The sequence below is a fragment of the Acomys minous genome (assembly GCF_964271855.1).
Source record: "Acomys minous genome assembly, chromosome: 1".
Classification (NCBI taxonomy): Eukaryota; Metazoa; Chordata; class Mammalia; order Rodentia; family Muridae; genus Acomys; species Acomys minous.
Window position 1 is genome coordinate 59884389 of NC_140483.1, and position 25923 is coordinate 59910311.

At 41.3% G+C, this 25923-nt stretch overlaps 1 protein-coding gene across 5 annotated transcripts in view; it reads right to left on the reverse strand.

The window, feature by feature from the left end:
- THSD7B (thrombospondin type 1 domain containing 7B) overlaps nucleotides 1-25923 on the reverse strand; it is an 837579-nt gene that overhangs the window by 458547 nt on the left and 353109 nt on the right. For all 5 annotated transcript variants that reach the window (XM_084778453.1, XM_084778450.1, XM_084778452.1 and 2 more), the window contains one exon: nucleotides 5770-5925. In XM_084778453.1, coding sequence (XP_084634579.1) covers nucleotides 5770-5925 — 156 coding nt within the window. The remainder of the gene's footprint in view (nucleotides 1-5769; nucleotides 5926-25923) is intronic.

A 25923-nucleotide genomic window follows, 5' to 3' on the forward strand; every position in this document is an offset into this window, starting at 1 on the left:
TGATTCCTGACCTCAATTTTCTGTCTATATTAATTTTGCAGAACATAAAGGATTTCCTTAAGAATAGTCCTTACTTCTTCATTTAAAAATATTTTTTTTTCCTGTAGGGACTTTGGAAGCTCTCGTGTGCTGTGGCTGGGGTCATACTGCATTGGAGAGGGGGAGAATCTTCAAAGCCCTACGTGGAGGCAGGTGGCTGTTAGGATGCCACATATGAAAGTCACCATCAAACTCCTCTTCAGAGGAGTGCCTTCCTAGAACTTGTCTGCAAGGAACAAAGGTGTCAGGTAAACCTATTTATCAAGCAGAATTTTTTTTTAACTGCATCAAATCTATGTGTGGGGGCTTATCCATCATCATTTTCTTCAGGCCAACTCTCTTTTGTATTTCTCTAATTATAACACTGTGGGAGTATCTCAGGGATAAAACAATAAGCGGCGACACAACCTGATCCTATTGAAATTCCTCTGGAAGGTGTCCCAGCCTCGCTTGACAAGCACCAACCTGCCGAGCGCTGCTCCCCTTGTCTGCCTGTCACTGACGTGATGGAAGGTGCAGGGCCTGCGAACGCTGACTGATTTTCTAATGTGCTCTGAGTAAGCTGTCAGCCACAAGCCTTAGATGATGCCTGATTGAGGGGTGTCTGATTTAGACCAGCCACAGAAAGATAATTTCTATAATGATTTATTCTATCAGCTAATAAAACATTCCCCATGATCTAGTTACCCCATTCCTTTCTGTTTTTTTTTAATGTGAATAAAAAGAACAGAAGGAAATAAGAAAAAACCTGGTGATTAGGAGGATGTGTGTGTTGGGCAAAAGTCTCAGCCTTTCCATGTCTGCTTCCTTCTTGTTTGCTTTATTTCCCCTCAAATCTTCTATTTTCTTTCTGTATAACATATACTCATATGTGTAACTATTAAAGAATATATCTGTATAATCATATACTTGTGTATATACATAAGGGGGTATAAAGTATTTAGGAATGTATCTACATTTCGGATTTCTGCTAGTGAGTTGATTGATTTCTTGAGTAAGGAATTCAGATACAAACTCCACTGCTGTCCCAGGGGATTTTCAACACTTAGTATGTGAACTGTTGGTCCAGGCTCTGTGGACTTCTAAATTATATTTACTTTGTGCCAATCAGAGACTCTGTCCCAGTCCCATAGGATCATGGGACAGAAACAGAGAACAAGGGGAACACAGACTTCATCCTCACCAGTTGGTAGAAATAACAGGATGATTGCTCCCATCACCACATAGACATGGTCTGCTTGTCAGCACAGAATCATTTCCCCAGAGGAGAGCTCCATTCCTTATTTTTCCCAAGAGGCATTAGAGGCAGGTGGTCCTGCCAGGTTTCAGCAAGACCTACAGGACTGATTTCTCTCTGCTTTAGGGAATTATTTTAAAATAGCGAACTCCCTGCCCTGAATAACAATCACAGAAGCTGTCCATTATTCCTGACTGTGGTTATTCAGCAGTGCAAGAAGAAGCCGTTTTCCAGGTGTGCACTGAAGTTATCCACTTTCAGGCTGGGCTCTATAAAAACAAAGGTACTAACTGTGCCTCCCATATGTCCCCCAAAGGCTTCAGGACTGCTCTGCCTTCAAGTCACAGTTCCCATTGCCCCTAAGCAGCCTTTCAGAACCCAAGATCAAGCCTCTGGAAGAAACTTTTGCCTAGGGTAAAATGCGTACTCCGTAGTTACCTGGTACCCTCCATTTTTGCCCACTCCCGAGAGTGTGGTTCCCTTCCCCTTTTCTATTGGTGACACTGAAGTTGCACTAAGTGTGGTGCCAGCACCACTGCTGATCTGCGGCAGCTCAAAGGTTCCTTCTCAGGGGCCAGGGTTCACCTGGTTCCTTCTGTGCACACCTGGAAGGTGGTTTCTATTCTTAGGTATAGATTTGTGCATTGGTCCAAAAGTCTTTAGGCTTATCAAGGAAATAAACAGATGGATCTTTGTGTTTGAAAATACACTGTACTTGGAATAAGGGAGCACTGGGTCAGCCGTGGCTTAGCTATTGCCGTTTTTATTTAGGTGTGTGTGTGTGTGTGTGTGTGTGTACATGTACACATGCTTCTGCAGGTTCATATGTTTGAATGCTTGTGTGCATATCAGAGAACAGTCTCTGCTCTTGTTCCTCAGACTGCCTATCATGTTTTCTGAGACAAGGTTTCTCACTGTCCTGCAGCATACAAAGTAGAAGATGCTAGCTGGCCAGTAAGCCCAGGGCTGTCTTTCTCTGCCTCCCAGCACTGAGATTCTATGTCTGTGCCAATAAGCATGGCATTTTTTGCATTGAGTTCTGGGGATCAAACCAAGTCCTTCAAGCCTGTAAGGAAGGGACTTTAGCAAATGAGCTGTCTCCATGGCCAAGATTAGCCACTGAGTCACCATAGGGATGCAGTTTGGCATCCTATGACCATTTGTATGCTTCTGGCAACAGCAATGCTAATGCAGAGATATAGAATCTATCTAAACACGGGGAGTTTAGAAAGAAAAAAACTATTGTTTCCGAGCTCTCTAGATTAGAAGAATTAAGTGAAGGAAGCAGCCATGTTCCTTCTGAGCGCTCCTGGGAAGGATGGGTTCACTGCCTCCTCCAGCTTTGGCGGCATGCTCATTATGATGTGCACAACTATGGTTCCCAGTGTCTGCATCCTTCTCCATGTGACTCTCATCCTTGTTTTTCTATGGCTCTGTATCCTCACATAGCGCTCTCCTTTCTGAGTGTCCATCTCTGCCCAAAGTTCTGCTTTTTATAAGACCGTCAGCCATTGTGGTAGGTCTGACCACTTTAGTTTGGTCACTTACCACTACCCCATTTCGGTTTGATTACTTTGGCTATGACTCTTTTGCAAATGCCATCATAATGACTTATTACACACATGCAATATGTGCACGGGACTTGAGCACATCTTTTCAGGGGACAAAACTTCAATGTACATGAATGGTACATATAAGCATGTTTTCAGGAGGTCACATACTCAGGATAAGGCCCAGCCAGGAGAGAGTTCTACACAAAGGTGTGTTGAGGAAACTCACAAGGAGAAAGAGTTACAGCTTTCCCAGAGATGTGTCTGAGTTATGTGAAGAAGGAGGACTGAAATTAAATTAAATATAAAAAGTAGTTCTTCAAAGTGTTTTGTGAAAAATTTGGCTCAAGTGAAAATAAATGCAACATAGAAATAGGAGAAGACATATACTCCAAATTGCCATAAAGTAGCCAGTGGTCCAGAACAAGAAGACTGACAACTCAATATGTATTGAGTAATCACCCACAAAATGTGGCCCCAGAATTACTTTTGCCTTCCTCAAATATCCTTCAGGGGCCATCATTCCCCATCTCACTTTTCCTCTTCTTCACCCTCAGCCTTTGGAGGCTAAAAGCAGCTGAATTACTTTACATTCTGGGAACATTAGGACCTACCCACTCAAGCCACAACCCATGGTCAGAGAGTGTTCAGGGATGAACACAGAGCCCAAGAAGCGTGAAGTTCCTCTCCAGAACTCTTTCTGGAGCTATGAGAGGAGACATTCTCTACTGCATTATTTGCAATCTTAAGCAAAATCCCCTGCTATACTTGGATCTGTGAAGATGGCTTATCAAGCTGAACCTATTATGGAAAAAGAGGGAAGGGGATGACTGCCACTCAGAGACCTGAAAAGTAGAAAGAATGAAATGAGAAAGTCCGGAGCGCTTGAGATTGCTCATGCTGCGGAAATATTGTCCCACTGGCTGTTGTGAATCCAGCTGGATGAGTTAATAAGTCTCTTCTTTGATTGGAAATCAATACAAACTGGGACTCAATGTTACCCACCTCCATAAGTGTCCCAAGCAAGATGAGGTCCACTTGCTGTGTTGAGTGCATCAACATCTTTAAAAGCAAAGAATGGCCTTCTGTGCAGTAAAAGGTAAGTGCATGGAAGTGCCTGGCTATACAGTGGCAGTCTTGGTAAAGCTTGATGTGGTTTGGTTTTTGACACAGTTACCTTAAAATGATGGCATGGCACAGATGAAATATAGTGGGTCCTAGGAGCACACAAGGCACCCCAAGGAGTCTCATGTGTAGCTATAGGAGAACAAGTTCTAATTGTATACTGAGCACAGTTTGTGCTATTATTTTTAATGAAAGCTTTTCCATGTCCATAAGGGTGGAAGATACTGAGATTACGTGATCTACTATTTAGTTTCACATTGCTGTGAGCAAACGTCTGACAAAAGCAACTTCCCAAATGAAGGCAAAGTTTACTCTGGCTCACATAGGGAGCAGCCCACATGTCATGGAGAGCATGTTGGCTGAACAGCCTCCATCCAGAGTGGCTGAACTTTGAGGTCTGGCTAGTTCACATCTTAGAAGACCAGGAAGCAGAGAGGAGAACAGGAAGTGTGGCAGATCTGTAGTCCCCAAACACGTGTTCTCCGTTACTCATGTATCTTAGATAATCCGCTCATCTCAAAGGTTCTACAGCACCCAGAAACAGACCTCCCAGCTGGAAAGGAAGTGTTTGACCACACGAACTTGTGAGGATATTCATGTCATACAGAAGATTAGTTCAACATGCTGGGATCTGTTAAGCATGTTAGCATCCCCCTGTCCCAGATTCAATGTTGCTTTTTCCCCTTTCCCCTTACACTAAAAGTCAGAGTGAATGAAATCGCTGCCTGCCTGGGACACAAACATGGGCATGTGTGTGCACGGGGCTAGCCATAGATGACAATCATGTGAGATTCTGGTGGCTATGCACTGTCTTGCACAGACAGGGGGCACAAGGATCACTGTACTCAACAGTTGGGCATGCGCTATGTCTCTGCATGTAAAGTAGGATTATAGCTGAGAAAACACAATCTGCCATCTGGGAATCATTCAGAGATTTTTTTTCTCTTCAAATTAATAAAAGGAATTTTTTTTCTCAGTATAACACACAAGAAGAAAAGGCACTCGCTAAAAGGTTAGCGAAGGATGGCAAGATGGTTCTGGAAATGGACTTTTAGGGGTAGGAGAAGGACATTTTAAATACAAAATGAAAAAAGCTAGATAACAATGTCAAACTAAATTAAGCAAAACAAACAAAAAACAAACCCGAAAAATGTTACTTTAAGCCTCAGGACACTAAACACCAACCAATATATGCACACATACGTAATATCCCTTATTAAAATATAAAATAGAAAACCAAAAGTTAAATGTGGAAATCTAAAAATAAAGCTGTAACAAAAATACTTGGTTTCTGGTGTATTTACATGAGTCACTCAGGACTTCAGTGTAACCATCACTCACATGAAAGAGTCAGATTTTTATTTTTATTTGAGACAGGATCTTGTGTAGCCAGGCTAACCTCAAATTCACTGTGTAGCCGGGAATGACCTTGAATTTCTAATCCCCCTGCCATACTCCCCCAGTGCTAGGATTAGAGACACATACCAGCAAACCTGGTTTTATGTGGTACTGCAAGTGGAAGGCAGAGCTTTGTGCATGCTAGGCCAGCAATCTGCTGCCTCGGCTGCATCACTAGGACCAACATTGTTCCCAGTTGAGTAACATCCACAAACTCAGCTGTGAGCCTAAAGTAAAAGGCAATCAAGGTCAGCTTCTGCGCTCCACAGAAATGTCCTCGGCTGCCTCCCTAATAACTGAATGCTGCCAAGCCTGAGCCAATTATCTAAATACAAACAAATGCTGTCTTAAGCTGGCTTAGTCTACTGCTGAATAGATGTGTGCACTGGAAGTGAATGACACATGTACATAGGGACTCACCTTTCTTCCCCTGAGGATCATGGCAGTTTTCATGAACACACGGGCCCCAGGATGACCAGGCAGACACTATGCAGTCTGTTGAGCAAGGGACATTGCAGAGCTGGGAGGTTGAAGGGGCAGGTCCCAAACATAATGTCCTTTCCACAGGTCTAGAGACTAAAGGACAAAAAAAAAAAAAAAAAAAAAAAAAACAGAAATGCCTATGTTACACTCTTTGGACTTTCCTAAAATTGTTCATACCCTTATCAGATTTATGATTCTAAATAGTACATGCAGTCAAGACAAACATTTTCTAATATGAAGGTTTAGTTCTAAGTTATTAGCCTTTGGGGTGAGTAAAGAAAGAGACAGAGACAGAGGGCATGTACGTGAGATTCCTGCATTACAAAGGACTCCCAGGGAACTCAAGAGATCAGTAGGGATATCACAGACACAAATTACCGAGAGGTATGATTTAAAACAAAATTAAATGGCTTGGTGAAGTTTCAGGAAGAGGCCATCTTAACTATATAAATGGCTGGGTGGCTATGAAAAATATCAAAGTCGAACCCCTAAGGTGCAGTGTTTAGCATAACCAATCTAGTGCTGTGACTCCCCGGAGGGGTGGAGCTGGCAAAGCCTGGGAAGAAAAATGTTTCTTGGAACAAGAAGAAAAATGGGACTCCAAATGCAGGTCTGGCTTGGGAAAGCAGTTTGCTAGCTGGGTTACCCAGAGGTTCAAGGGCTCCAAGGTAGGAGAACTTCTAGGTGTGCAGATCCAGGGCCTGAGTTAGGTCCCCTTAGGATGCAGTCAGTGCCTGTGTGTCACTTGTGTTCATTGTCCTCTGCCTGGAGATGCACAGCCCACAAGAACACAAGACACAGAAGGGACCACAAGTTCCTGGCCTTTGTGTAAATTTAACCATGGAAACTGGAGCCCCTGGAAATGGAAATGATGTTGATGGCCTCACATGTCTACACCTATAGCAGCATTACTTACTATAGATGAATTGTAGAACTGACCCGGGTGTACATCAACAGGAACATGGCTAAAGGGAGATTTCTTTTTTTTTTTTTTTAAGATTTTATTTATTTATTTTATGTATATGAGCGCTCTATCTGCATGTCCACCTGTCCACCGGAAGAAGGCTTTAGAGGGTATAGATGGTTCCGAGCCACCATGTGGTTGCTGGGAATTGAACTCAGGACCTCTGGAAGAGCAGACGGTGCTCTTAACCACTGAGCCATCTCTCCAGCCCAAGGAAAGCAGAATAGAATGCAGATTCTAAGAAGGGTGAAAAGGGAATAATGGAACAAGAAGGGATAAATATGATGGGTGGAGCAGGAGGAGTAGAGGAGGGAGGAAAGATAAACCTACACTAAAGACCTTTGAAAATGCCTTATGGGGTCCTGCTACTGTAGAAGTGCCTGGAAATAGGCACATGTTCGTAGATAAGAAGGACCCTGTAAGCCACCCCACATATTAAAAACTGTTTTCATTTCTCCTGTGTACCCTTCAGAACTTGGCGGCAAACCTATCGATAAACACATCAAACACTTGCGTCCTAAGCCAAGGAAAAGTGAAGCTGGAGCCAACCCAGAGGCTCTACCCCTACTGGCTAGCTTTCATTGTGCTAGAAGGTTCTGAGCATACCAGCAAGGGAGCAAAGCTGTCATCAGTCTACCCGGCTGTGAGCCATGTGAGTCACATCAAAACCAGTAAGAGATCAAAGCAAGCAGGTAGTATCTCGGAAGGGAAAAATGGCCGGCGGAATAGGGAGCAAATGTGACCCTAGCACATGAAAAGTGCCATAATGAGACTCTGTTTTCAGTACAATGGAGATGTACTGATTCTTAAAACGTACATCAAAAAGATGATTCAAATGTCAAGCTGTTTGCTTTTCTTACACAGAGTTGCCTCATATGGAGAAAGTTTTGAAGCCTTCCAAACTTTGGGAGCAGAAGCTTCAGTTCTGGGAGTTTTTGTCTACTAGCTGGCTTGTGCTAGTTTGCAAATATTTTATATATGTCATTTCCCTCCAGTTGAGGAGGCTGAAAAATGCCTCGAAGGTGGGAAGTGATGTGAGGGGGTTGGGTGGGAGGTCACGCCACCTCCTTTGCTTCCTTGCTCTCTCCGGCTGTGAGGTATGGAAGAATCAGATGCAGTGAAGTTTGCAGTCCATCACAACACTGACCAGAGGAGCTTTGAATAAGAACTAAACAAACAAACAAACAAAGAAAACAGAGAAAATAAACACTGTCGGGACAAAGACACGAGCTGTGTGTCCAGGTGGGGGTAACGATGAGTGAAGACATAATGTGAATCACTCATAAAAGTGACTAAAGGGATTGTGAGAACACTTTTATTCTAAGTGTCATTAATTATTTTAAAGCATATCAAATCTATTTGATTTTACTTGAAATGAAAGTCAAGGGCCCCCAATGTGAATGTGAAAATACGTGTGTCCCGGAGTTGGGCCAAAGAAAGGAGGAGAGAGCAGATATTGGGGGAGTGAGTGGAGCCGCCCAGAGATATTGATGAGGGAAAGTGATTAAAGTGAAGATGGTATTACAGCCGTCAGTAGGATGTGAACCAAAACTAGAGATGGATCAATAAGAGTAAGGCAAGCTACGCAGACACACATCCACTGGGCAAATAACTCCTACACTCTAGATGATGGATTCACCATTGAAACCAGCCGCTCTTGGGTGGGGTCTGTTCATGGAATTCTCTACCAACAAGATTAAGTTAGGCAACAAATTAACAGACAATGGAAGGAGAGGCACCTGAGTGTCCCATAAATAACAGCAAAGCTAGATGTATTAATGTGGAAGTGTGTTTGGCTCCCATCCTATGTGTGCTGGTATTTGTACCCAGAGACAGAAACAAATAAGCAAACCTCTTGCAGCTGATCAGAAGGATGTGGGTGTAATAACAATCATTTACTAAATATGCACAATGCATGCCAAGTATCGGTTATAGCATAAAAAAGATACATTTAGTCTGGTTAGCCTCTCTACGATATGTGGGGTTTTTTTTTTAATGGTGCCAATTTAAATAGTTTTATTAGACATTGCGTTTTCCACCTAGGAGAGATACAATGTTTACAAAGTGCAATGTTCTCTCCCTGTGCATATGTTTCCTGTTCAAGTATTGAGAATGCCCAGTAATTTATTGTAGCAGTTTAATTTAACTGCCATGTAACTTGCTAAATAAATCGGGGTCCTTCAAATGCTTCCCTGTGGGACAATGCTACACCTCAGCTTGGACTGACTTCATGGTGGAGGTGCTCCCCCACTAACGAAGCCACCGGGCATGCATTCCTCCAGGCATCCCGCCAGCACTCTGATGGGGTTGCAGACTTTTTCCAGTTCTTTCTGCTGGTGTGCAAACTCTTCCTTTTCTGCAGTCTTATCCAGCCAACTGATGATTTCATTATACTTGTCTAGAATCTTCTGTTTGTCCTCATTATTGGTCTTGCCTTGAAGTTTCTCAGCTTCAGCTGTTGCTTTCATGGTGAAGGCACAGGACTCGGCTGAATTCTTGGAGGAAACCTTGTCTCTCTGCTTTTCATCTTCATCTTTGCATGTCTCATCTTCTTGGACCATGCACTCAGTATCCTCCTTGTTCAAACACCTCTTGTCATTGGTGATGGTGATCATGTTCTCCTTCCCCGTGTTCTTATCTACAGCAGAAACATTACCTCTTGCTTTCAAATAATAGAACTATAGTGTCGAAATGTTAGCTCACCGGTTGGAGAGATAGCTCTGCAATTAACGTGCAAATTTCTATTTCCAGAACCTATGTGGGTGGCTCATCAACCACTATAACTCTAGCTTGAGAGAATCGGACACCTTCTTCTGGCCTCTGTGGGCACTGCATTCACATATGCCACACAGACATACATAGATGTAATTAAAATTAACAACAAAAATTTTAGCTCACTCACCCTACTGCTCGCCTATCATTCTGAAGAATAACTACTGCATGTGTTAGAAATTCAGCATCATGATAGAAGAGAAGCCTGGACCGTGTGCCGGTGACTTCACAGCATGGTACCCTCCAATACCAAACCATTGTACCCCAATGTATAAAACCCAGGGTGGCGACCTTCATGTGGGGCATGCAGAGCAGCTCACACAGCCATTACTTTCTGTATCTTGGGACACTGGGCCAGGAAAAGTTACGCTTGACTTGTTCCTTGCCACCTCCCAGTAACAAATCTGTACCATGAAACATGCTATACATGAGTGAGTTCTGTCTCACTGGCTTCAAAAAGGTTGATCATCAACGCACAGTGACTCGCCCTTCATTAGTGCTATATGATTAATGGCAGAGTGACAAGAATAACTAAAACAGTCCAAAACCCTCTCTTCATAGAGTCATATCCCACCAGGGTTTGATCCAAATCGCACATGTATCCAGGAGCCCCAGCAAGATGTCAGGGATGTGATTTTTTTTTCTCTCCCTTTCTATTACCATGTCTCTCCTCTTTCAACACCAGGCAAATAACGTATCGGATGCCATAGCTGAGAAGGCCCCATAGCAGCTCAGCCCTAAGGTGAATGAGAGGCCTGCAGCCACATCTCTGCACCTGATGATTGGCACAGGAGCTGATACCGCTCAATCCACCAGCAAAGTCTCTACCAGGACGTGGTGAAATCTCGGTAAGCTTCATGTGATGCTCCCAGAATGCCTGGCAGGAAAGGCTCTTAGGTGGGAGCACAAATAGAAAGAGAGAGGGAAACCTGTCCTAAAGATGAATCTGTCAGAATACCACACCCACAGTTAAAACATACGTGTTTAACTTTGAAGAGAAGTTGAGGCTAAGCAAGTGGTTAAGGGGTTACGCTCCCGAAGTCCTCTTTCAGATATACTTAATTGCCAATTAGTAGACTGCTAGACAATGAAGCAATGGGAAATTGGGAAGTAGAGAGAAGTCATTATTACCTGGAAAAAGATCAGGGAGTAATTTCCTTGGGGACTCCAGAGTGACATATTAGAGACCCAGGGACAGGGTGAAATCATTTGTCAAAGCAGTCATCTTTTTTTTTTTTCCAGCACCTGCTGCTTTGATGGACAGTCGGTCTTAATCCGTATCAATAAATTCTTCCTGCCGTGGTTGACGCATCTAAGATGCTTCACTTAGGCGTGGAATCGATGTGTCTGGGTCAATCTAGTTCTTTCATGACCCCAAGGCCCACCCTGGGACGCATGTGCTCCCAAAATAAATCATGACCACATCACAAAGCACTTAGCTGCTTCAGAACCCTGGAGACGGAGACGGGAGAACATAGAGGCTTCCGCACCTATCAGCTATTAGCCCTGGATGTTAACTAGCTTCGGGGATAACTGAGTTTAATTAATCACGTTGACTGAAAAACTAAACTCCAAAGACTCAGGCAGTTTGTACAATTTCATTCTCAAATCCAGAGGAGAGCAGGTCCTGAGCCTTAGGCCAGGAAGCAAACTCACCTCCATCTGTCTTTCACTTTCTTTCTGTAAAAGGAAGGCTTCAGTTAAGGCAGGATTGGCTGCCTAAGAGTCATGGTCTATGAGAGGTAGTCAGGGGCAGGGCAGATCCAGGGAACCTGCGAATGCTCCAGGCTCAGTTTAACCCTTTATGCAAGACCTAAACATTTCTTCACACCACTATTTCAGAATCCTAACATATGCCCAGATCTAGCCTACTGAGAAAGAAATAGAGAATCCCAAATTTGCTCTGTCCCAGAAGACTTGTTACTTGTTATTCTTTACTCGTGCGGACGATATTCTGATTACCGTATTTTAGGAAGGGAATAGAGTGGAGATGCTCCGTGCTGGAGTTGGGCAATAAAAAGTTCTTGCGTCATTCCATAGGTCCTTGATCCTTCCTTTACCCTGGGTCAAACTTCAGCTACAGTGTTTAGGTAAGAATTGTTGTTTTCCTACTCACTGCACTTTTCCCTCTGAAATGACTGTTAACTGACTCTTGTCATCTCAGGAACAATGACTCCCTGGTCAGTGAAAATCTTTATTTCTGATTTTTTTTTTCCCAGCTGGCTTTCAGTTTGGTCACCTGGAAGCTTTATGCTACACAGACACTGAGCACCTGTTGGACTGAAGACACCATCAGTCAGGTCTTGTGGGCTGTTTGGGCTCTGTAGACAACACTTTCAGCTCTCTCAGAGAGTTCTAATGATGCCTGAACACTAAAATACCAAAAATACTTTTAACTCCGCTAAAGTATGATCTCTGTATCAAAGTCTTTATCAATGCTGAGGAATACATTAATGTATTTTAAGCGATTGCTCATATTCAGTAGTAATTAATATTTTGAATATTCTGGTACCTAACCTGGAATTTTTCATTTGCAGTAGGAAATGATTAAATTGACCTACCTTAAAAGAAATGTTGAAGTCTGCTACTAATGATTGCAAAGTTTCCTTAAATAATGAATCACTCAATGCACAGAATGCTAATTAGCAAGGGGCAAAATATGCTGGTAGGTGATACACTCAATGCTACAAAATGCGCACTGTTCTGAATTCTAGAAAGAAATAAAGTTCATTATTTTCCTTAGGAAAAAAGTGATTTCAGATGCATGCACAGATTTTTTTAAAATGTACTGTAAGGAAAAAAATCTCCTGTTGTGGTTGGCCATGTGGCTACTACATTGATTTACAATAGAAATATATATGTGTAATATATAAATATAATAATCATGTTACTAATTATAATATGAAATTATGAGCACCTTTACAATTTATCCTTTAAAATTACTTCCAGCTAGAATCCTAACTAAATTATATTTAAAATAACAGTATGATATAAATTTTTATGAGAGAATCCCACTTCTACCCCTATTGATGGACATTCTGCATGATGTAATTTGTCTATGTTTTTAACCTTTCAAGCATAAATTAAAGCAAAGTGGGTAATATTATTTTGTTAATTATAAGTAATATCTCTGTAGACCCCTTTAGTTTATAACTCCTTTTATTCATTTGCCTAAAGGAAAAAAGCTATCACAGCAGCCAATGGGTATTTCTGTTCTAACATATCTGTTATTAGATTTTTTTTTAAATGAAGACATTCTTTCAAAACCCACAAAGCAGTCAATGTAATTCTGTCATGGCGCAATGAAATGTACATTTTCTGCAGGACAGAGAGAAGCATCTGGGGAATTACTGACTACAATTTTTCCCCTGGCATTTAAAAGGCTAGAAATGAAAACCAGAGACTATTTTTGGATACCCCACAACCTACATCATTTTGCTGCCTTCCCCCTTCATCGCTATACAAATTAAACCCTCAAAGTTCAGTTGATTTCAGGTAAAATGTGAATATCATCAACACCCACAAAAAGCTTAGACAAGTTACACCCACCCCAAGCTTCTAAGCCTGATACGGGCACTGTAAGCCCCTAGAGAAATCCTGACTGGAGGATGTGGGCCTCCCTTGTCGCCTGGGCTTTCTAAGAAGCAGCTGTAACAGAAACAGCAATTGCTCAAATTTAATTCAAAACTAATGAAAGAGCCTACTTATGTAAAAATGCTGCTTTCTAAATGATTTTAGAGAAGCAATATTGCTTCTGACATATCCATTTAGGGAGTACACTGACTTGGCAGAATTTCAATCCACCTTCTGTTGAAATAAAATGGCCTCTTCTACAGACAGTCAACCGGATGAAGGGTAAAGATAAATAATAACACAGTTTTAAGCATGAAGTTCTTTGTCTTTGAGAAACTTCATGAATTATTTCAGTTACCTTTTGCCACTGGGATTTGCAAAATAATGCATCATTCTTTTAACTTGGTAGACAGAAGAAAAGCAAACCTATCTTCTAGCACTTACAGTCAGCTTTAAGAATTAAATTGTATCTCATCCTATTATACTTAATGAAGCTTAATTTTAGCCATATTGTGACTCTCCTGGCAAAGTACTATGCAATACAATTTGGCAGGAGAATGTGTGTATATACAGCAGATTTGATATCTAAAAAATAATTCCTGCAATTAGAGGTAATTATGAGAATTTTGGACACATGTCAAAAAGTTTCCAAATTTAATTCATTTAATTTAATCAATTAGAAAATGCCCATCCATGGACATATCTGCTATTGCTGAAGACTAAGTACATGGTAGACACCCCAAAAATGCAATATTTAAAATAAAAATGAAGTCTAGATACAGTTTTATAGAGCAATCGACAGCCAATAATTATGTGCTTAAAAAAATATAGGAGCACAACACACTGTGTTTATTATTTTATAGTCTCACTTTTGAGCCCATTTTGAGAAATTCTTTCTGTTTGTACCATAGACATTTAGCTAAGAGCTAAAGGAGGAATGAAGGGAGAATTAGGGAAAAGAAATGACCCAATGATAACATTTTTAACTTTTTATAAAATTAAAACCATTGTGGCTGAGAAAGAAGGGCCTGAGGAGATTTAGGGGGGATGAAAAAGTGACCTAACAAAGAGGAGATTTAGGAGTAGTAGGAAGACAGGTGAAAGACGAGTCCATTATTACAAAAATATTTCTCCTCATTGGCCAAGAAAGGGCAAAGATAAAGATAACGTGTCCCTAAAGCCGATGGGCAGGAACTACAAGGAAGAGTGCACAGGAGAATACAAAACCACTCTTGAGGTGAGGAAGCTGAGGAGGAAAAGGAAGAGGACTGCTGCTGAGAAACAGGTGTTCCCCTTAAGAACAGGAAGCAAATTGGCAGTTGGATTTTACAGCTTGTCACAGGACTCCTGGAAGCCAATGTGGGAGTGTCAGGCAAGACCAAGACCTCCCTTCATTTCTGCTGACTCATGCCTTGGGTCCCTAAGAATAACAAGATGTAGCCATTAAAATACCACAGTCCTGTGAAGAGCCAGCCACAAACTGTAGAGCTGGCAGCTCCTTCAAAGGCATGTGCAATGATTATTTTAGACTCTCTAGAAAGAAGTATGTCTCTCTGAAGTAAGTCATACACCCTCCTGCTTTGAACAGAAGGAAAAAATGAAGGCTTTGCTGTACTCCATGTCCTTGTTAGTGCATGCTACTTAAAATTTGCAAATCATTTTACCCTGAGCAAGTTAATTCAACTTCAAAGGAGGCTTCTGGAAGTCTACAAGAGACAGGAATGAGGCTGTGCTTAACCATTTTAAAATTCAGAATGGTTCATATTTTTTGAAGGAAGAAATACAGTTTTTAAAACCAAAATTACCTGTAATTTGTCCATCCATTAGAAACACAAACCTCTGCCTTCCAAAATCTCTTCCCATTCATTGATTACACAGCTTGCCTGTATAGTCTGTTACTAATGGCACAGAATTCTGATCTAGTCGCTCACCTCCAATGGAATCCAATAGATTTAGCACCAGGATAGAACTGGGACCAAGGTCAATAGACTTAGCATTGTAAGAATGAAATTAATGCCATATTCTCTATGTGATGTATATTCTGCAACTAATGTCATGGTCTGTGAATGTTCTGTGAGAACTTGTCCTCCAGGTAACTTCACTTCTTCCTGCATTCCGGTACTGACCACGCACTGCCATAAACTAGACCTGCCAGCACTCTCTAGAAATTCTACCAGAGCGATTGGATACAATTAACTCCCAATGCTCCTCTGAGATAAAACCACTTCCCTGGAGATTCAACCTCCTGGACCCAACCTGCCTGAAGGTTGACATTCCTGTGACCCACAACTCCCCCCTCCACCCCACTTATGTTTTTTTCCTTACTTCTCTGTGACTGAACCCCCAATTACAGTTTCCCCCTTATAAACCCATTACCCTTGAAGCTCCAGTGTCATTCTCCTATCCTTCTGTGTCAGGAAGGATTGTGACCTGAGCTATGAGCCTGTGATATAGGACCTTGGGTATGTTGTATCGATATTGAGCCCTGGTGGTTATTTCGGGGGTCTCACGATCTGGGCGATCTGGGGTGATCTCGGTATAACATTTGGGGCCTTGTCCATCATCTCCTAGAACACCTCTCTCCCAGGACCCTGAATCAAGGGTCCTACACTGGCTGGTAAGCATGTGTCCGTGTAAGTGTATGTGTGTCGGTGCCGTGGCTCTGTGTTTTCAGGCTTCCCGGGACTTCTGTATCTGTGACTGCTAGGAGTGACTTAGCAGACATGCTATATAGTCATGGCTGTGGGAGTCTGTGAAGATGTTCCAGATCCTATGGGGGGGGGGTTCAGTCCCTATCAGGAGGGGGTCTCTAACCTCCATCAGGGAGGCCTTAGAGGCTCATCAGATGGGGTTCTGCCCCCATCAGGAAGGTGTCTCTGACTTCTATCAGGAGGACTTAGAGCCTCATCAGGGGGGATGTTGGTCCCCATCAGGAGGGGGGTCTCTAACTCCTATCAGGGAGGCCTTAGAACCTCATGGGGGGGGCTTCAATCCTTGTCAGAAGAGGGGCTCTGACTCCCATCAGGAGGACTTAGAGCCTCACATCTGTTTAGTACCTGATCCAGCTTCTAAATGCTTCCCTGGGTGGCTGAGCCAGTATGGGGTGTCTGGGAGATCCCAGACAAGCCCCAAATGTAATACCAAGATTGCCCAGATTGCGAGATCCCCAAAATGACCACCAGGACTCAATACTGATGCAACACACAGAGGATCCTCTATTATGGCCTCACAGCTCAGGTCACAATCCTTCCTGACACAGCAGGATAGGAGAGTGACACTGGAGCTTCAAGGGTAATGGGTTTATAAGGAGGGAAGCTGTAATTGGGGGTTAGGGTCACAGGGAAGTAAGAAAAAAAAACCATAAGCGGGAGGTTGTAGGATACAGGAATGTCAACCTCAGGCAGGTTGGATAGATGCTGGATCTCAAGGGAAAGTTGTGGGTCACAGGAATGTCAACCTTCGGGCAGGTTGGGTCCAGGAGGCTGAATCTCCAGGGAAGTTGTTTTATCTCAGAAGATCATTGGGAGTTAATTGTATCCAATTGCTCTGGTAGAGTTTGTAGAGAGTGCTGGCAGGTCTAGTTTATGGCAGTGCGTGGTCAGTACCGGAAAGCAGGAAGAAGTGAAGTCACCTGGAGGACAAGTTCTCACAGAACATTCACAGACCATGGCATTAGTTGCAGAATATACATTACATAGAGAATATGGCATTAATTTTTTTCCTTATATCATTGAGACAGACCTGGGACCAAGGGATTGGGGAAAACAAGAAAAAGACTTGTACATCTTGAACAGTCTCATGATTAGCAGGCTGAATAATGTATAGAGAATTTTAAGAACCAATTGGAGAAATATCTTCATTAAAGACCCATTAAACAGGGAGGCTGTGTGAACAAGTACATCTCTTACCAATAAACATCAATAAAATAGCCAACTTGGCCTAGAGAGTGTCTTTTCCCTTTGACTCTTTCCTCCCTAAGGAGTCTTTGTGAATATCTATTCCTTAACTGGCTTCTCCTTACTCTTTGCTTTTAACTATTCTGAGCATATCTGGATTGTATAATGTAGGTTTGTGTTTTAAGAAGAAAATTTAAAAATCTTATTTTATTATTGTGTCTCCTTGGATATGATGCCCACACCATCCTAAGGACCATATGGATTGAAACATCATTTGCACGCTATGCAATCTGAAGAATCTGGCTGAATAAGTCAACCAACCCTGTGAGTTAACTACCAAGAGAAAAACCTCTAATTTCTAATAGAAAACTAAATCGTAAAAGTTCCATCCAAGATTCTAGAGTTTGTGTTTGACAGAGACATGACAGGAACCCAAACAGTATGTTCAGACTTTCCTCTTGGCCACTGTGTGAGGCTTCTTCATGTGCAAGATCAGTTGACCTGAGAGCCCTTGCATGTCTTCCTGACTGCAGGGTGAAACGATCATTTGCATTAATCTGCTTTCTGTGTGAGCTTGGCTAAGAATCTTTATGCTGATGCTTTCAGCAAAGTGAAGAGAGAGCATTAGTCAAGATATTTTGGGCAAAATACTGGAGAACGTGGAGAAATTTATATTAAAAGCAGGATGGATATAGTTAAAAATTCTTAAACACAAATTAACACCAAATTTGAAAGTACTATTACTTATCTTTATAAGGATGGGCAACTTGAACTTCTCAAAGTACAACTTTTTCTACAAAATGAACACAAATGTAATAATTTATTATCATTTATACTTTAAGTTGGAGTTGTAGTAAATAAATAATAAGCAAATAAGTTGGAGCTGCTCAAAATAATGAAGTTTCAATGAGAAAACCCGTTTGCTATGGCTAATTTTGTGATGGGGAGGGCCTGGATACTAAAGTGAGTGGTCCTGACCTTTCAGATGAGAGTCAGACATTTGACAGCTCAAGCTATTACAGTAGAGAAGGACATGGAAGCCAAGGTACCTTCCGGAGCTCCTTATAGATGGCACAGCCAGTGATAAAGCACCCCAACTATGACCCAGGGCCAACTCACCCCCTAATCAGCCCAAGAGAACACAACGCATGGCCTCCCCTACTTCTTCATCTGTATTGCTTCCCCTGAAAACACAGTTACCACCACACGCTGCCAGCCAGGAGGCAAGTACCAACAGTGCCTTTGTTGTATGTGGCCACCCAGAGTGACTTTCTTATTTGTGTCTGAAATACACAGAGAAGTAAAAGACTTGATACCAAGTGCGATATCTTGAGAGACTGAGAAGAGACTTGCTTCGCCATGCTTTTGTGTCAGTAGGTTGAATGCTCATTGATCATGAAGCCCTGCCATCCCACCCCCCATGGCATACACCAGGCACATTGCTGCACCTGTGTAAGCCCAGCACTAGGGAGCTGGGAGAGTCGGGGCAGAACTTCAAGGCTAGTCTTAGGTACATAAGGAGTTCAAAGAGGTATGAGACACATGAGACCCTGTCAGAGAATAAAAGAAGGGAGGGAGGGAGGGAAGGAGGAAGAAGAAAAGGACAGAGGGAGGCTGGTAGGAATGAAGGAATGATTGTGAAATTGCCTGAAAAATCTCAACCTCCAGCGTCCCATGTATGCTAATACAACTTAAACCTATAATATTTCATCTCATCAAGGGAAAAATAAGAGATGGGATCTACCTTATTGTCACGCCATGACTCAGTTGAAACACATTAAAACTACCGTTTCCAATACCAGTACCTAAAGAGGGGTTTTTCCTAAATCAATGAAGACTCAATCACACCCCCATGGTCCCTGCTCAAATACAGGTCCTGGGGTTAGGTACGATTGAAACCCTCATCTGAGACTTGAAGGCATATCCATTGTCTTAAGTTCTTGTGAGTTATTTTAAAGGTAGTAAAAAAAAAATAAAAAATAATAAAATATCCTCAGAAGTAGACAAAGAAATTATAGAGAAAAATAAAGGTGACTGGCCAAGAGAAAGATTGTCTGCAAATGAGAACACAGTGGATAAAAAAAAAAAACCTAATCAGTGGCACTCTTAAAAGTGAGATATTAACAATAGTGTACAGCGTTACTAAAAGCGAGGTTAATAGAGGCATTAAAGGTTGAAATGTTACACATATTTGTTAATAATGCCAAAGTGGAAAACTATATATAGAAAGTGTGGACATGCCCTCATTAGGACACTTAGCCATTGCAATCTCTTAGAAATAAACAGTGGCATGTCAGAGGAAATATATTCTACATAAAATAACCTATTTTGTTGGGATAAAATATCTCTCTCCTACAAGCCACTGCCATATATGGCATGCCACCATCATTAAAAGTGGAATAAAAGTGTTGAGTGTCTCCCCTACGCCCCCCTCATCCCCTGCCCCTTTTGATGCTGATGCTAAGCCATCCTGCCCCTGTCTATCCTGGTGCTGCTGAAGATGCAGGGGACATCTTCCTGGGCAGTCTTTTCTCAGGTACTGCAAAAAGTCCCAGAGAGGAGGTTGCATGGTGTGCCTTACTAGCGGGTTTACAGTCTGACTGGAGGAATTAAGATGTTCACATGAAAACTAGTGTTCGTTACAGGACAGGGATGCAGCTAAGCACTCTTGGGAGTAGCAGCAGGTGTGCATGAGGTAGGTCTTGTTCACAGATGGGGACATTGGCAGCACAGGGAGGGGCTGAACCATCTGAAAACACCTGGGGGGATCATGAAGCTAGTCTCCTTCCCCACCTCTTTTTGTTCCTGGAAGATAATTTGTGCATGCATGTGTGTGTGTGTGTGTGTGTGTGTGTGTGTGTGTGTGTGTGTGTGTGTGTGTTTATGGGGGGGGGTCGGGGGTAAGGTAACATCTCAGTCATTTTTCACCTTGTTTGACATGAGGTCTTTCTGTTGTCTTGTGTTTTGTTTTGATTCCTACATATGCCTTAACTAGTCAGCCCACAAATGTCTCTTATCATCCTGTAGAAATGTTACGTTTAAACACACACACACACACATTACACGCCCAGGTTTTTAGAAAAATTATTTTTCTTAATTTTTGAGACTATGATGCAATTACATCCTTCCTTTCCTCCCTTTCTTTTCCTTTCCTCTCCAAATCTTCCCACATATACAACATCCTAATTTGTTTTCTTTTCAGTTCTTGGCTTTTTTCTTTTATTAGCTGAGTCTCGATAATGTTACTTGTATGTATATGTTTCAGGGCTAACCCTTTGGCATTGGATAACCAAGTGCTGTTCTCTTCCTTGAGGAAGATTATTATTATTAGCATTTCTTATTTGTTGATAATTTTTTGTGTAAGGATGAGGTGAGAGCTTCTCCCGTCCACATTAGCACATCTATTGCTATTGGTTTTGTTTAGCCCCTGTTGGTGAGACTTCATATGTATAGCTTCGGGCATTCCTAGGAGACCAAGCCTCACAGCGAACTCTTATTCCTCTGGCTCTTACAATCCTTTCAAACGGTCTTCCAGAACAATCTCTGAGCCTTATGAGCAGAAGTTAGGTAGGAGATTTATTAGCTGGGACTGGGTTCTACAAGTCTTACTTTTGAGTGTGGCTTTCTGTACTGGTCTCCCTCCATCCATTGCAAAGAGAACTTTCCTCAATAAGAACTGAGGACTACAGCTATCTGTGGGACTAAGGAAAATATTTAGAATGTAGCTGGGGATTTTGCTGGTTTAGTAAGCTGGCTGTTGTAGTTTCTCGTACAAGATTTATGAATAGACTATTCTGGCTTGTTGGCTAGGTTTCCTGTACCTGGCATGATTTCTCTCTTCTTAAATGGTCCTTTAGCCCAACTAAACAGCTGTTGTTGGTTACCACTAAAGTGTGTGTACCACTATTACACCCTTAGATTTATCACGTCGTGCTGATGAGTGTTGTATTTCATAGACATCATAGCTGGGTAGGACTGTTGTTTGCCTCCTTAGGAAGCGTGCATGGTGCCTTCTGGTACCATGAAAACTAGTCCTCAGGAAGGAGGATTTTTTGATCAGCACTAGCTCAGATGTCTTCGGGTCCTGTGTTTACTGTCCATGGTATCCTTCTGTATAGTAGTTTACCTTCCAGCTCTTGGAGGCAACCAAAGGTCTATGATGTTTTGGGAGAATCTCAGACAATCCAGACCAACAGTTCAAATGAAGGATTGCCCTGCCTGGTTTTGGGAGGGTGTTAAATATAATATTTAGCTCATAGAGGAAGCATTGTGAGCCCAGGTGGGAAATTTTCATTTAAACTACATACACTTATCTTTATATACCAATCTATATGTATTATAGCTACATTTGAGTCGTTAGTTAATACTACGATTCAATATGACTTTTTCAAACATCCTTGTTCCTTTTTAACCCTCTTTCCTCCCCTTCTGTATTTAATCTCCCTTCTTTTTCCCTAATTAGAGCACCCTATTTTCTCATTTCACCCATCAGATTATGTATATCCCACTATTGCCCCCTCTAATGCTTTCTACCAACGCTGGCGATGATCTTAAAAAAGAAAAAAAAGAAAAAAAAACCACTTTCCCGGTTTATAAAGTTTCTCCAGGGTTTGACTTAAGCTTTCAGATTTGGAGCTAGGGGTTTCACGAGAAAGAACATGGTGCGTCTGTCTTTCTGTGTCTAGATTACCTCACTCAGTTTGATCTCCCCTCATTTCATCAGTTTATGTACAAAGTTTGTGATTTCATTTTGTTTATATAGTGTGTGTACCACATTTTCGCAGTGCATTTATTGGCTGAAGGACATTTAGGTTGTTTCCACTTACTAGCTATTGTAAATAGAGAACAGCAACGAATATGGCTGACCAAGTACCCATGAGGTAGGCTGTGAGTCTTTAGGTCTTATGTTAAGGAGCTAGCTGTAAGGCCATGCCAATGAGCTATTTATTTTCAGCTTTCTGAGAATCCTTCACACTGATTTTCAGAGTGTCTGTACCAGTTTGCTGTACCATCAACAATGAATGAAGCTGCCCTTTCTCTCCCACCACCAGCCTTTGCTGTCAGCTGGTTTGTTGGCATTTGTCATTCTCAATAAGGTTAGATGCAATCTCAAAGTTATGTTGCTTTGTGCTTCCCTATTCGCTAGGGACAATAAGAATTTTTGAGATATTTCTTAGCCATTTCTTTTTCTTTTTATAGCACTTTATTTTTAAATATGAATGATGGAGGTGCGTGCGTGCGTGTGTGCGTGTGTGCGTGCATGCGCGCGCGCGCGCGCGCGTGTGTGTGTGTGTGTGTGTGTGTGTGTGTGTGTGTGTGTGTGTATGAGGATTTGTGCATATGTTCATGCAGGTGATCACAGAGTCAAGATGGAGTTACAACCCCTGGAGCTACAGGCACAGATCATTGTGAGCTGTCTGTCACAGTGCTAAGAATTGACCCACTGAGGTATCTCTCCAGCACCTACAGTTTATAAGGCTTTAGAGAGCTGACTCAGGAAAGGCTGAAAGCATTTTCTTTAAAGTCAGTGATTAGACAACACTGCCCATCTCTCTCTGCTTTTATTAAACTCAATGTTGTAATTTTTTAGCCAGAGGAATAAAGCAAGAATAAAAAACAAAACATATAAATAGGAAAGACAATATTCAATTATCCATATTTTCAGAAGATATAATATGAAGACCTCTAAAGACTCAAACAGAAAGCTCTTAGGTCTAATAAACACTTTTAACAAAGTACAAAGACACAAAATCCACTTGAAAAAATTAGGAGCTTTCTATAAAACAATAATGAACATGCCGAGAAAGAAATCAAGGAAGCAATCTAATTCTACATAGCCTCAAAAATATCTAGAAATAAAGCCAACCAGGGAAGTAAAAAAAAAAACTCTATAATGAAAACTATAAAGCACCAAAGAAAGAAATTGGAAAAGACACTAGAAAATGGGGGGGAACTTCTCTTGTTTATGGGATGGCAGAATAAATATTGTAAAAATAACCAAAAGCAATCAACAGAGTCAATACAATCTTACCAAAATCCCAACAAAATTCTTAACAGAGGATGTGCTTCTAGAAATTTTAGCTCTTGTGAAAATTTACTAGAACCATAATCACAACTAAAATGGTGTCACATGTGTGTTCTTCTGTGTGTATGTGTGCCTGTGAATACATGTAAATATATGTATGTGTGTATGCATATGCATGTATGTGTGCTGTGAGTTCATGTGCATATATGCATATATGTGCATGTACATGTATGCATCTGTATTTATGTATGTATGCATGTTCATGTATATGTGTGTGTCTGGGGGTCATATGGAGTGATATGTGTATATGTGTTTATGTACCTCCATGTAAATGTGTATGCATGTGTGTGCATGTGTGGGTGTGCATATGTGTGTGTATGTATATGTGCCAGTGAATGCATGTGTGTGCATGTGTGAGCATGTATGTGTGAGTGTGCATACTTCTAAGAATTTTTGTCCCTGTACAGATTTACATAACCAGCACCACAACCAAGCTCAGAACTGTCACACCACATGGTTTCCTTCCTGCGTTGCTCATCACAATGACATTCAAACCTTTCCATCACTGCCCCCAGGAAGCCTCTAGTTATTGATCTATAATGTCACTGATTGGCTATATTATTAATATGTTACTCTATGTGTACTTTCTTGCCTGCCATCAGGCTTTATTCTCACACTGTCAACACCAAGCCCCCCACCCACACACCTCCTTTTTACCTCTAGGTAAAGCTTAGGGAAATCTGATATCTCTTTTATCTACTAATTCCAAAGCCCTCTGATGGCTATCACATCTTGTCTCATCTTGCCCTGGCCACGTAACACATACTACTCAGGCTCCCTCTTGCCTCTCTCCGCTTCCCACTTCTCCATGTGAGAACTTCTCTGTTGCACTGGTGGCCTTCCAAGCACACTGGTGCCAAAAGACTTTGCACTTGGATTTCTTCTGCTTGGAATACTCTTCCCAGAGAGGGGCACTGTCCTTCTTTCTAACAGAGCTCTGCACAAATGTCACCACTGAAGAAAAACATTTCTGACCTTCTAACTAAAAGTACTGCACACCCCCTCCCATCTCCTCATTGCTATCTCTTCTCTGAGCCTGCTTTATTTTTCTTCATCATACCGACAAGCATTTAGTGTTTTTTTTTCTGTTTTCTCTCTTCTATTATCAGAATGTAAACAACAGAGAAAGGAATTATATAGCTTTACTATTATATTACGCGTTTCTAAACAATACAGTGGGTACACAATAAATGTTTTTGCATACCTAAACTGTCATTAATGATCTTTGATATACATTATAAATACTAAGACTCAACAAGTTGGCAATGCTTTTATGAGATTATGTAATACAGGCAAAAAGTTAAAACAAAAAACAAAAAACAAAACAAGCATGTTTGGTTAGTGCTTAAAAGCTTAACTGGAACATCATTTGTGGAATAAGTTTTGGTAATACCAGCTAAAATTTGAAATGTTCAAGCAATAATTCTTCTCCAAGGAGTTATAGTAAGCTATTGGCATTTGAATAAATTAGAGAAAGACATTTTTCTCAATATTTTGAGGATGGTTGAGTAGTCTATAATCCTACCTGTAACAAGAAAATTAATTTTAAATATTCTTCTATCTGGCAGTGATAAAATTTAATAGATACAATCTATGCCATGGGCATTAAGATATCATTATGGTAAGGAATAGACTTATGAACCATTGTAGAAAAAAATCAAAAGGCAAAGGAAAGTGGTAGAGAAATATACTGGTGTCCCTTGGTATCTTCAGGAGATTAGTTCCAGAAACTTCCATCATATATCAAAATCCACAGAGGATCAAGTTCTGTACAGAATGTGGTACATTTTAGATGAATCCTAGATGGTGCTCCATTACACTCTAAATCATCTTGAGGTGACTGAAGATACTTGATACAGTGTGAATGCCAAACACATAGTTACTATACTGGATTGATTAGAAATGACAAGTAAATATTCTGCATATGTTTAGTAAGATGTCATTGTTCTTTTCTGTTTTATGGTTCACTAAATGCACATGCGTGGAACCATAGTTACAAAGAATCAGCTATAGTGTATTTCTCTCTCTCCATTATACATTAAATTAGATCAGTACGTATTTATGACAGTTTATCTATATAAATATCCCTAAGATCACTTGCATAGACAGGAAAGAAATGACTTAACTTTTTGCACTGTATATTCTTTATACAGAATTAAATAATATACTTCTTTTATAAATCTAAGTACCATTTAGAAAAATATTAAACAGAATGTAGTCTTACTGAGTTTCTAGAAATTATCCTTGACAGACAATGTCAGAAGACATTTGCCACAATATATTTCCCCTTTACTAAAGGCATTTGCCTTTGAAGACAGTTTTTCTTAACAAAAATGAATAAATTGATGGTGGTGGGATCTCAGAGAGAGCTGTCTACTCTACAGAGCATCGCAGAGCATCCCACAGTGATCAAGAAGCCAGTGCCACCCCCACCACCATCCAAGGACAGCGTGGAAGCCATCCAACCTCTTAGGATGCTGACTGGAAAACAGCTGAAGGGGCTGGCATGGAAAGTCAAGGATTCTGTACCTAGAATTCAGCAGACAAGAAGAGAATCCTTCACTTGTTTAATCTGGGCACCATGTAGCTGTGTTAATTGGGAGCACGCCTTGGCTGCAATTGCAGCATCTGGGCTCGTGGTCCTCAATCAACACTGCTTAGTGAATCACATCTCCACTGCACTGGCTCCGTACTAAAATCAAAACTGCCTCATAAGTGTACCCTTTTTTGATCCAAAACGGCAGATCCTCTCATTACTTAGTTTTCTCAGCCATGAAATTTATCATCAAAAGAGTTTCTCG